The 13145-nt window shown below is 40.2% G+C and overlaps 1 protein-coding gene across 1 annotated transcript in view; it reads right to left on the bottom strand.

Moving 5' to 3' along the window:
* Positions 1-13145, bottom strand: part of CPA6 (carboxypeptidase A6) — an 82214-nt gene that overhangs the window by 2264 nt on the left and 66805 nt on the right. The window contains exons 7-10 of the mRNA XM_066180373.1: positions 10953-11063; positions 10613-10703; positions 5812-6014; positions 718-802 (exon numbers count right to left, since the gene is read on the bottom strand). Of these exons, the coding sequence (XP_066036470.1) occupies positions 718-802; positions 5812-6014; positions 10613-10703; positions 10953-11063 (490 nt within the window). The remainder of the gene's footprint in view (positions 1-717; positions 803-5811; positions 6015-10612; positions 10704-10952; positions 11064-13145) is intronic.

The following is a 13145-nucleotide window of genomic DNA, read 5'->3' as shown; positions in this document are numbered from 1 at the left end:
CAAGGCACACTTTTTTGTACAGATACATCTGTCATGTGGCCTGCTGTAATCTGTGCAATTCTGACATTAATTCACACTGCTCTTCCTTTGACATAGTGACTGACTGCAGTGTAATGAGCACAAGATGATGACTATGCTACGAGATGGAAGCCTGTGATAAGTGGAACTGTAGGTGAAACACAGCAATGGCAGAGGAAACGCAGGAGGTTACTTGTGAAAAGTTTTTAGCTTTTTACTTTTTCAATGTCTATTATCGTTAGCCACAGCATTCAGACCTCAAGGTTTCAGTAAAGAAAAAAAAGTGTCTTGTTAAAACCTGTTGAACTTCTTTTTCTTTTACCTCTCTGCAGAGAGCTTGCCTGACTAATGCTGTTACAACTTAGTAGTGCATTTGCAGTATCTGATAAAGACATGGTTTTAAAGACTTTAGTTTTTCTTTTTAAAAAACCCCCATAGTTTTATATGGTTATGAATATGTTATTTGCTTGGCTTTTGACTCTCAAGTGCACTGCATTTTAATCTCTTCTATTGCATCAGTTGAGTTAATCTTACTGCAATCAACTGACTGAATCAATTGCAAAACTTTCTTTGGCCTTCCTCGGAACCCAAGACTGGAACAAAGTTCACTTTAAAGAGTGTTTGCATTCTTTCTTATAATCAGGGTATTCTCCTTACTGTAGGAAGGTCAAAGTCACAAACCTGCCGAGGGAAACTTACACAAAGTGCTGGAAGCAGGGCCATATCTGTATCTTACACCATAGGCTGACTGAAGAGCATTAACAGCATTATAGGCTGCTGATTCCTGGGGAGGAGAGAAAAACCAAATACATACATTAGACTTTGAATTAAATACCATATTGTGATTGGAACCTGAGTCAGTGGATCAATGACATCTGGAGCAATGCTGCGTTCCGTGAGTCTGTGGCAGCTAAGTTAAAATGATTGTAAAGTAAAAATGCATTATTTATTTTTAATGACAGCAGTTCTCTGAAAAGCTTGGTTCGGTATTTTCATGGCATAAAAGAACTCACTGCACCATGAATGATCAGATGTTAAGTATTTGTAATTATAGGTATATATGTCAATTTAGCCACACAACAGATTTAGATGACACGTAAGGCCATGAGATGAAATAATCTCTTTGTTATGCAGTTTAAAAGCCATGCATGCATTTTCCCAGTTCACTAAGCCTTGTCTCTGCTGGGCTTGTGAAGGAGAAATGATGTCTTGTTGACACTCACAGTGGTTCAGTGAGCAGAGTGGGAAGAAGGAAGGAGAGGCAAGTTCCACTTCTGAATCTAATCAGCAGGTAAATGTTCATTGCTGGTCTAAGTTTCTCTGGGGCCTGACAATGTAGTCTTGGAGAGCTCTTTCCACTACTTCAAAAATGTGATTTCAGTCATGTACAGGGAAAATCAGTGCCCACATTGCAACAGCTTGCAGTTGAGACTGTTTAGGAGTTCATGGTTCATCCTGTGAAACTGTGTACAGAAGGCCTGGCCCATGGAAAATTCTGAGTCACATATGGATAGTGGTTTGAAACACACGGAAAGGATGCGCATATTCAAAAGGAAAAGGAATACTGCCCCAAATAAAAGAATATTGGCAAATATATGAAGAAGGTTGGGAAAACACAGTCATGTCTCTTCAGAGAACAGGAAATTATTATCTTTGGATCGAGAAACTCTGGACTTTGAACCACTGTGTGAAGCTGCAATGGTTGTTTTAGTTGTTTTATTTCCTTGAACAGAAAGTTTGTTTGGTTTATGCAGGTTTTCATTATCTCAGTCCTTACCTTCATCAGGCACTAAATGAATACACTGGGGAAAGATTACCCTATACTTGCCTTTCTATTTTTATGTTTTTCCTAACCTTCCACTTGTTTGCCCTTGTCAGGAGTTGGGATTCTGACATAATCCTTGGTCTGACCCACGCAGGCTTTGTCTGTCTGAGTAGAGAAGTCAGAGAAAACTGCTTTAAACGTCACTCCAGAAGCAAAAATAAGTTCATTTTCACTTCCTGATGTCCAGGTATGGCTTTGGAGAGTTTATTTTACAGAGTCACTCCTCTTAGCAAATGAAAGAGCACATTCTTACTCCATTACAAAAATTTGTTAGGCACAACCAGATTTTTTGTTTGTTTAGCAGAAGGACAATGGTGCTGGAGACTCTGACCTTTTCAGCTTGACCTCTAGCCACCTCCACAAGAGAGTGTGTAGAGGCAAGGACTGCTTAACTCAGTGTTCCTGGAACTTCTGCAGGGCTGGGATGTGGTTGTCAGCCAGTGTAAGGGGTAACCTCTGACTCACACTAACACCAAAGATGAGAAGGGCCTGTCCTGTGGGAGGAGGGAGAAGTGCTGTCACTTGGCACTCTTCCTTCAGATGACTTCTGAGCTGTGACACACAAGACCCATGATGGGGTTGGAGTTGTTGGACCCTGTGAGGGTGGCAGGGTGGCAGTGTGAGGTCACCGTGGTGGCTGTGGCTGCACAGGGCCTGGGAAAGGGGAGCTCCAGCTGCAGCCAGGAGCTGTTGTCTGGTGCCTGCACTTCCCAAGTATGAGACTGTTGCTCACCCAAAATTTGTAAGCAGCTGTGTTTACCATCCCAGGGTCTTGGTGAAAAGCTGGGATGGCCTGACAAGAGGCCCTATGCCAAGGGATCAGGAGACAGGGCTCAGCTGGGGGAGCTGAGAGGGGTGGAGGACAAAGTTCTGATAAATGCGCCATGGGAAGGAGAACATGGCCACAAACAAGAAGACTCCCTGTGCACGAGTTATGGACTGTACAATTATGAGACAACAGATAATCTGTTGAAATCTTTCGAAGAAATAGTTTGGCAAGGCCCATTTAAAATCAGCACAACAGTAATGGGTTCTGGGCAGAGGCAGAAACCAATTTGGAGGTCAGACCAGGAGCATCCCAAGTCCATGTCCACCATGTGGGCACGCATCCCTGGGCACTGTGAGCTTGAAGCTCTTAGTTTGAGGAATGCAGCTGGCTCCCACTGTTAGAGCCGTGTGCCCAAAAAAGGAACAGTTCTCAGCTGCATCCTACTGTGCAGGTTGGATCCTGAATAAATCCAGGCAACCAGTCTTTGAACACCCTCAAGGAGAACATGCCACATAAAATTACCAGATTTTTGCAAAGATGTACACAAACTCAGTCATGCCATATAAGTTCACTGCAAACACTAAAGCAAATGACAGTACAGGAAGAAAAAGGATGAAAATAAGGTGAAATTTAAAACTCTTGAGATGGATGTGTGTTTCTGCTGGTGTTTTTTTCAATCTAAAAGAGTACTTTCATTTTAAGCATCTTAAAAGAACAGATTTCAGGAGAGTGTTAATAAGAGAGTTGTGCCTAAATTAGAACAGAATATGCATGTTGTGATCAGTACACTGCTCTCCAGTTTCAAAGCAGCTCTGAATAATTGAACGCTTTAATTGAAATGGTAACTGACAGCTCACTAGAATGATCTGACCCAGACAGAAGCAGCCTTTCTTCTGCTCAGAATTAATCGTAGCCCACTGTTAGCACCAAAAGCTATTTATTTGCTGTGCATGTGGGGTCCTACTGTTCTCCAATGTACACAGCCCACGTAGACCAACAATACTTGTTCCATCAGTGTCAGAAAAAAGAGATCTATCACTTTCCAGCTCACTGCAATTTCCAAGAGAACTGGAGAATCTGAAACATCAGCCCAAGTCATAATTTTTGAGACTTCAAATATTAAAAACTATACATTTATGAGCCACCAGGTGATGGAGCCTTTGGCTGTAGACAAGTATTAAAACACACAAATAAATAACCAACAAGTATTCCCTTAATTTTCACTATGAGCCCTATAATGAGCTTTATGAATAACAGGAAATTAGTTTCTTATTTCAACCTTCCTCTTGTTTTTGACTGACCACAATGAAAAGAAGTATGAGGTTCAAATACTGACAAGATATTTAGAATTGGCATTTGGCTTCCATTTGTCCATGGGAGTTGTTTAAAATAATGTCCTTTTTTTCTCCTTTTGCTCCACTCCCTCTGATGAGAATCCTGATCCAAGGTCTTGCAAACCTGAGGAACACCTGCTAAACATCAAAAACTGGGATCCTCTGGTCTAAAAGCCATGGGTGGAAAGGCAGAATGTGTACAAGCTGAGGGGCAGTTACACCCCATCTCAGAATGGAATTATCCTTTAAGCAACAAGAACAACAAAATATACTGGTGTGTGTAAAAACTCTCAGATAAATCTTCCTTCTTCTTACAGTGATTTTCCCATCTATAGGATCTGCTATTGCCTTATATTACTCTGGACATTTCAGTCAGAGACTCAATAATCATATACTTGCAGAGAAGTTGATGATTCTTTCTAACATTACATCTTTACTTTCTCCTCTGTTGTCTGTTCTTAAAAAAAATATGTTTGCACCTGCTGATCTTCAAAGGAATGAGAACCTATGATTTTAAATTCCCAGTCTATGTTATTTTTCTAACTAAATAGTCATCAGATCACTTGGGAAATTCCTTTCTCCTTGTCATTTGCCAAAAGAGTGTGAAGGTAGAATTAAAAAAAAAATTCATACATTTATCCACAGTCATTACAGGGTTTGGTGGTAAGTCCCCACAAGTCTCATATTTTTAGCCCCTCTGGCTGCTTAGTTAACTTCTAATTTGCACTGTTTCACAGGAATGGCATCAGACAGAATAATGTTTAGTAGCTACTGAAATTAAATGTCTCAACAGAAATAAACCTACAAAGAGAGTTTAGTTTGTGGAGTCCTGGCTGCTCAGCCCCCTGAGGGAACAGCTGAGTGGAACTTCACTGAAGCCCCAGGGACTGACAACATCATTTATTCTGCACAGGATAAATCTAAGGTGCGGTTAAGCTCCTTTGGAGAAAACTAGCTTAAACCAGCAAGTTAAAAGTCACTGCAACTTTCAAGGTCAAAATGGGAGATAAATGGAAAATGTAATTTTACTCAGGACTGAGGGTGAAAAAAAGAGGCTTGCAACTGGTTGGTGCAATGTGTGTCTGTGAGCAGGAGCAAACAGAGAGCAAAGCTTAGCCATGTGTCCCTTAGAGAATAAGCCGTAAGAGGGGTTTATGAACAGGAGGCTGGCTAAAGCAGACCTCAGACTGCAAGCAGAGGGAATAGCTCTGCATTTGGATGAGCATGGAATACATGAAATGTACTCATCTGTGAATCAATAGGCTTACATCAAAACCTGTGCTCTTATTAATTTATTTTTCTAATATACAGGAGATCCTGGTTTTAATTACCTGCTTGTCTGAAAGGGACAAAACCACTATGTCTGACCTGAATGATACATAGTGCAACTGAAGCTTTAATTTTGGTGAAATCTAAGAGATTCCTCCTTGAATTGATAAACATAAACAGCTTCAATTTTATTTTGTTCATAATATTGAAGATGATCTTCTTTGTGCTCCTAGTGTTTAAGTTATGAGCATTAAGAGACAGAATTTCAGCTAGATGCCCAAGGACCTAACTACGTAATTCCCATTACAGTTAATTAAATAAAATGATAATAACTATAATTAAAACTTAGGGATTTATCCTATAAAGTAATTTAAAGGGACTGATGGATGAAAGACATGATAGCATTTTAATCAAATTACCACTGAATCATGGTGAGTGAAGGTTATATAACCAGAAATGTGATTGCAAGTGGATCCAGAATAAATACTGCTCAATATTATATATGTGCAAAATATAGAAGAAACAAATCTCCTCTCAAAACAAAATATATCAAAAAATACACAGAGGAGCACTTGTCCAAATTTTAATGTACTTACCACACAGTTGAAGTTTGGAATGGTTGCATATTTGTAGGAGTAAGGGTACAGCAGCATCTGTGCATATGCATGAAAGGACAAATAGGCTTTGATTTGTTTCCGGTGTTTGCGAAGAAAATGGGCAACAGCCTTTACCTCAGGCTCAGACTCGGGAAAAGGACCACAATAAGTGTCATCACATGGGTGTAATGAAGCACCTTCATCTAGAGGTTGAAAGAGAAAGTTGATGGTGAACAATCACAGAGAAATTCCAAGGGTCAGCTTCTGGCTCAGCCTCTTTTGGCCCATGTGCAAAAGTGTGAAAAGCAATAAACAAATTCAATTGCTTTCTTGTGCCTGATGGGGATAAGTGAGGCTGGGGACCTCAGTTCAGCAATCTGCTTGTTCATCTTGTAGACACACCAAGCTCCCCAGTTGGCCACCTACACAGGATTCTCCCCAGAGGATACATTCTTTCCAGTTGAAAAAGGAGAACCTGACTTCATTGTATTTTCTTCCCTGGCTTTTCCTACCAGCCGCACATTTTATGACAGCATTGCGGTATTAAAACTATTGATGGGTCTCAGTTGGTCTGTCTGAAATCAGAGAGTTATACCTCTTTCATTAGTCACTTCCACGGCAAATCTAGCCTTTTACAGCTTTTAATGTTTTACCTTTCTACAGTGGTGGTTACGATGGTAGGTAGACAACCTCAACAGGGATTATCTTAAAAACATGGTCATAGTTCCTGACTGCTGCCTATTTTCACCCCTGCAAACCTCATGGAAAAAAAAAAAAAGAAAGAAAAAAAAAAGAAAAAAAAAAGAAAAGAAAAACCACATGGGATGACTGCTCAGTCAGTTAAAACAGAAATCACCTCAGTTTGCACAGGGCCTAACTTTGCTTCAAGTTTGGGGCAGGGCTTCAGTTTTGAGGATATTTTTATGTCAACTTGCTCAGGTGGCAGCAAGCTGCACAAGAGTAGCCTACTCATAATATCCCATGAGGTACTGAAAGGTGAAACTTAGGAAAGGAGATGTGGTGGTGGCTCCTTTATAATTTAGCAATTCTGGATGTAAGCCATCGTCTCATTTACAGCTTAGGGCCTGGGCCTAAAAGAACAACATTTATGCAAATCTACTCTGCTCTTTTATCTGCCGCGAGTTCAAAATACCACACATTTTACGTTGACCTGCAGAATAATAATAGTTTGTTTGCAAACTTCCCTGGAGCCATCAGGGACTTAAAACAACAGTGTTTTATTAGCTTTACTTTGGATAGTAAGTACTGCCACCTTCAATTATTAAGAAAAGAGCCATGTGTGAGAAGGCATAATGATATCAACTAAAACAGGGTTATGCAATCAACCTAACGCCAAAAAAAAAAAAAAAAAAAAGAAGAAGGAAGAATTTCATGCTGCAATTTCATTTGTAAGATGATAATTGAGGTTACCATTCAATGGCCACAGGTGGGGATTTCAAAAGGTATTAGAGCTTGGATTGCAGTGGATGTGGGAGGGTTATAGAGGGCAGATGGTCTTCTCCATGCAGAACAGATGGCCCCAAGTCATCCAAATCCCAAGAGCACTCTGCCTTGATTTCTTTTCAGATAATGTATCTACAGGAGAGCTATTTAACAGTCTCCAGAGCCTTTGCCTTTTTTTTTTTTAGTTTTGGGGGGTTTTTAATGGATACTTCATCTCCTGTTTCAGTGTTGTATACTGAATCATGGCAATGGATAACACTGTTAATAAACAGTGGGTTCCTACAAGCTAAATGACCGAATGGTAAAATATGGCTCAGTTTAGAGACTTCCAGGGAAGGAAAAAAAAAAAAGCTCTCTAAACTGTTCAGCCTATTGTGGTGAGCCATGTGCCATTCCAGATGTAGTTAATGCTTTACCTTAAGTGAAGCAGGCTGGTAATAAAAAGAGGAGGTTTCCATGGTGGCCTTGGATAATGCAAGGATATGCTCAATTTTCATACTGGAAGTTCTTTTAAAGTAACTGAAGAATGAGAAAAGAGTTGATACAGTATGTATCAACTCCTGCAACATTTCTGAGTTACAGTCATGAGAAGCAAATAGAATTGTGTAAAATGTTACCATGCTGCCTTATTTTTGTACCTGATAGGGTACCGGGGGGGGGGGGGGGGGGGGGGGAGGGGGGGGGGGAGGACAAGTATCCTCTAATATCCACTATGAAACCCTATGAACAACGGAAATGTGTGCCAAGTCTGATAACACCAGCGCTTTGGTACAGATGGAAGACTGAGAGGATGATAGAGCTGGAGCAGCCGCTTCTGCCGGTATGGGACACTGTCCTCAGTTACCACTGGGGTGCACTGGAAATTGGAATGTGCTGGAAATTTTAACTCCCACTGTTGCTCTCTTGGGGATTTGGATGCAACTGCTTTAACTAGATTAGCCCCATGACTTAAATTAATTCTAATTAATTACAATTACCTCATTATTTGCTTTAAAGTTGCTGTTACTTCATTATCATTAAACCATTGTACTGGTTATTGTGCGTATATGTGCATTGCAAGGAGCATTTCTACCCAGAGTTCTTGCTGCCAATATTCATGTGGGTCTGTGTGCAGTTTGCATGCACTGTTTTGAGTACAGGTTGCTGCAACACGAAATCTAGCAGGGATATGGCCCTTTGCTTGGTCCCTAGAGAGTCATAAAGCTTACATCAAAGTCCTACACTAGAAAGGAAGAGGAAAGCAGATGGGATGCTGTGTTATCAACACTGATTTGCTCACTGCTCATAGCATTTGGCGGCTTTGCTGGCCAGAGTCTGCCACAGGACACCTGCCTGGAAGCCCCACTGTGAAGTTCAAGCCTGTCTGAAAACTCTAAATGCAACTGAACTGAATAAAAAGGTTTTTACAAGCACCTGCAGTTTTAAATGTTAAACACACCATGATTACACGAGCCTCAAGGTGTGATATGATCCAGATTCTTCTCTTACTCATCTCATGTCAGATATTAATGAGAACACCAGGTGACTGGTCAGGGTCATCTGAGAAACCAGTCGGCCCAGTTCATGAAAGACCTTTTTTGATTCTCCATCAAAATAGACAATCAGACAGACTTTGGAGTCCAAAGCAGGAAGCAGAGCATGTGCTTGTTGGAATGACAAGCAGACTTGAAAGAATTATTTTTTGAGATTGGGGTGGGGACCTGTCTTTCATGGTCAGTGCAGGGGAGAAATGCAACAAGTAGGAAATTACAACACACAACATTTGTGAGTATTGTTACAGTTTCAGTAAGCCTAGAAAAAATAGTTTTTCAAATGAAAACTAAGCAAACATTTTTAGGACTGAATAAAAAACATGTTTTAATACAGTGGCTAGGGAGCAGGAAGAGGGAGGAGAAACCCAAGAAAAATTAATTAGAACTAGAAAGAAAACGCGCTATTTATTTTGCACTGATAGGTACCTAACATACATCTCTCAACACACTATGAGAGAACCAATCATTCCAGTTGTGCCAGCAGCTATCTTCTTAACAGTAAATGAGTAAACAATGGTAACAATGATGCAGGACTGGTTCATTTTTATGTTATTTTTGCAGCATAAAATCACCTTAAAGATTGTGATATCAGCCCTGGGCCTGTCTTCTGTAACAGAGGGTTTCTCAACTAACACAGGCTTTCTGTAAATGCTTCTGTCTCAGTCCTCTCCTTAGAGTGGGTAGAATTGAAAACAATTTGAAGCAAATTTTATAGGTCCATACTGGACTGAATGTATGCATCTGTTCACATTCACTTTTATCCTTACAATTCTCAAAACACTACTTAAAGAATCCAGCCGTTGCAAGCCAGACTATACAGTGCTCACCCCTACTGCCTGCAATCCCAGTACTGTGGAAACATCTAGAGACTTCCAGTGGAAGAGGGATGGGCTGAAGGCAGGGCCCTTGCACTACACAAACACAATTTCTTGTCTCTACAAGCTTGTAAAATAAATAAGGAAGGTGGACTAATGCTGGTTGAGAAAACAACTGCACAGAGAGCTGAAGGAAGTTCCTTAAGATGGGGGAGCAGGTCAGCAGGTATATACTATCATATTTAAGTGTTCTTACTTCCTTACACCAGAACTTTTAGGGGCTGCTTACTTCTGTGTGAATTGCACTATCTTTAGGTAAGATTTCATAAAATACCATTTTTTCTTGGCAGACCCATTCCAAATCTTCTGGTAGTTATTTCATGACTGCTGTGATCTCGATGCAAAATTCAGGCCAATTTTTATGAAGTACTTAGAAAAGTGCTGGGAATTTAAAATTGTATCTCCATGCATTTAGAAGCACCTTCTTTCTTTATTAAATCACTAATAAAAATGGCCTTAAGGACACTGCGGCCAGCAAAGTAAGTTTGACACTTCCAAAGCTAAAATAATTTCAGAGAAATGGCAAATTGAATAAAATGAAGCTTGAAATGTTTCCTGAAGCTGCAGTTAGGTAAATCTTGAAAAGTCATGGTTCATTCTCAATGCTGTGCTTCAAATTATTTATATGATTGCCAAAATACAGAATAGCTGTATGTGTGATTTTAAAAATTTTGCGACATTCCCCATGAGAAGTTTTTACTTATGATAAGGTCAGTTTTTCCAAGGTTGAGAACTTTTATTTTTTTTAGAAGTTAGTAGGAAGATTTGAGCCTTGGCTTATGGCTTTATGGGAAAAAATCTTAAACTTCAACTACAGAAAAGAGAACACTTCACAACAGATGTGATCTAACCTACTTGGATAATTACCTCTGTTGGATAATTAAATACAGGGTAATCTGAACTGGGGGACCAAAGTATCTCCATACTTACCACACCATTTCACTTTCCAGTTGCGATTAGCATCAACACCATGACAGTGAAACCTCATGTTCTTTGATCTTGTTTTCCTCCAAAATCGATCCTAGCATAAGTTACAAAATATTTAAATAGCATTCTTACTCTATTTTGGCAAAAAGCTATTTGTACACATAACAAAGCAACCCTGGTAAAAATATTCAGTATTCTGTTTTAAGTGGAGTAATTTACTTCCATTTTGCAAGGCACAAAGTGATGGACCAGATTTATAGAGAGTCACCTTTGAATAATGTTATAACTATTTGATGATTTCTGTATGAATAATTTTTTGAATACTACTACTGCCATTACTTACATTTGTCCAGCTGAAACTATATCCATCCACATTAAATACAGGCATGACATAGAAATACAGCTGAGTTAGCATCTTTCTCATGTCAGGATCAGTCTGGTATGTCTGAAGAGCCTAAAGCAGAAAAGGCAAAGAAATAGTTTCCGTAATAAAAATAACTTCCCAATTAAATATTGTAATGGACTATGACAGGCAGTACAGAGGTCTGTTCTCATGGCAGCACAGACATCCTTCTAGCTGTGCCTGAAAGGCTGACATCTTCCTGGAGATGTGATTCAGACAGTGCACATGTGAAAAAGGTGTTCTGAAGACCCTATTCTCTCTGCTTTTCAGTATTGCTTTCAATACTCAATAAAATACAACTCATATTACAGAGAAGCAAATGCATGCAAAGTTTTTCATGAAGTAAGAGCTGAAAGTCAGTGGAAGAGGTTCTTAGTTGAAGAAATGAGTTTAGCTCCTGTAAGACAATGGAGCCCCGTTGTTTCCACCAGGTGATTTGATAAGGTCTTGAGGCATTTAAGGCTCATATTAACAACACAGCTTTTGTTAGTATTCGAAGTAGCTTACTAGATGCACAATTATCAATACAGGCAGTTTATTTCCTTACAATTAAGACACCTCTCCATTTTTGGAGAACCTTTAGTATATAGGTTAGTAGAAGAAGTCTAGGTAGGGGAAGTTTTTGAGTTTTTATCCATTCTGCATCTTAGAAAAATGCAGCAAAACCAGAGGCTCCTCAGCAGTTCTATTTGCTAGTGCCAGAGGTGCTCCTTTACCGGTTCCAGGAAGCTCATACTCCACATTCGGTTGCAAATACTGTCCCTTGTCATAGCTGGGCATCAAATTTGCATCCTTCGAAGTTTAAGTCTTGATTTTATAAGGTGAGAAATCCATTGCTTCATGTGGCAGGTGGAAAGCATATCACAGTGATGCTGGTTTCAGAGGGATGCCTGAGCCTGGCTCCTCTCCTCCTGCTACTGTGATTACAGCCTTCTGCTCTGCAGTATTTCTGGCCCTTCAGATCTGAAGAGTAGCATGTGTTTGGGGAGCAAAGGGAAACATTTGCTCTGAAATAAACTAAGCTAAATGCTTCTCAATTGACAAATGCTTGGGAGCAGTGTGAAGTACAGGAATTCAATACTTCTGGGCTCCTAACGATGCAGCTGTTTGAATTACTGAAGCTGCCATGGGAGCTGATGGATGCTTTGTGTGGAATACCTGTAAGAAATAACCGTACATTTGGACATGTCTGGGGCTGAAATTTACTCATGCAGCAGTATGACATTTTTTTTCTTTACTGAGGGGATTTAGTGGATTAATGAACCACACAGAAGAAGTCTAAATACTTCTGTGTGGTTCATTAACTGTCCCTCTGTTGTGCAGTGCTTTCTCCTTACCCAGCTTCATCTCACCCTCCCAGAAGTGCTCTGCACGTGCAACTCCTTCAGCCTCACTGTCAGATCCAAAACAGCACATTATCCCTGTGAAAAACCAAGTCACCCAGTGCTTACCCACACCGAGCTCTTCTGTTTCAGCCAGGCAAGAGGAGGGGACAGTCAGAAACAGAAGAGGCAAAGCACAGAATGTGACTTGGGCAGCAGCTGGGACAGGGTGGTGTGGAGCATTGCATGTTAGGATGAGATCCTGAAAGAGGGAAGAAGAGAATGACTGTGCTTTTGAGGGGAATCTTGATGGACTGCCCAGGAGAAAGCCTCAGCCAATGAGGAGGTCACGGGTTCCCTGGTCCATTTGACAGAAATTCCCCAAAAACTTGTAGCTGGTATGTCATTTCAATTTTATTTACTTGTGTTAAAAACCCATATCACGTCTTCAAATAAATTTGGATTTAAAAAATTGCTGTTCAGGGAACTGCAAAAAAATTTGTTTTGTCAAAACATTGATTTGTCAAAAATAATGACCATGAAAATCAGGACTGTGTGTCATTGCTATTTCAGATGCAGAGAACACGTAATGAAGTAAACAGGGCACTGTGTGCATTAGGCTGGCCCTGCTCTTCAATCTGCACAGGATGAAGAGGCTATATGGTAAGTGTGGATGTTAAACTGGTAAAACTGTTCTTACAGTTGGAAACAGAACCAACCCATGCTCCAAAATGTGAGCCAAGGAAATTGAACATTTTTATCTTGCTTATATCAGGGAGAAGTAGTTTAGCTGAGGTGGAAATAAAGCAGC

Source organism: Chamaea fasciata, unplaced genomic scaffold (assembly GCF_029207755.1).
Source record: "Chamaea fasciata isolate MVZ Bird 193981 ecotype frontalis unplaced genomic scaffold, bChaFas1.0.hap1 SCAF_1, whole genome shotgun sequence".
NCBI lineage: Eukaryota > Metazoa > Chordata > Aves > Passeriformes > Sylviidae > Chamaea > Chamaea fasciata.
Note: the sequence above shows the minus strand (reverse complement) of the source record. Positions and strands in the feature narration are given on the sequence as shown.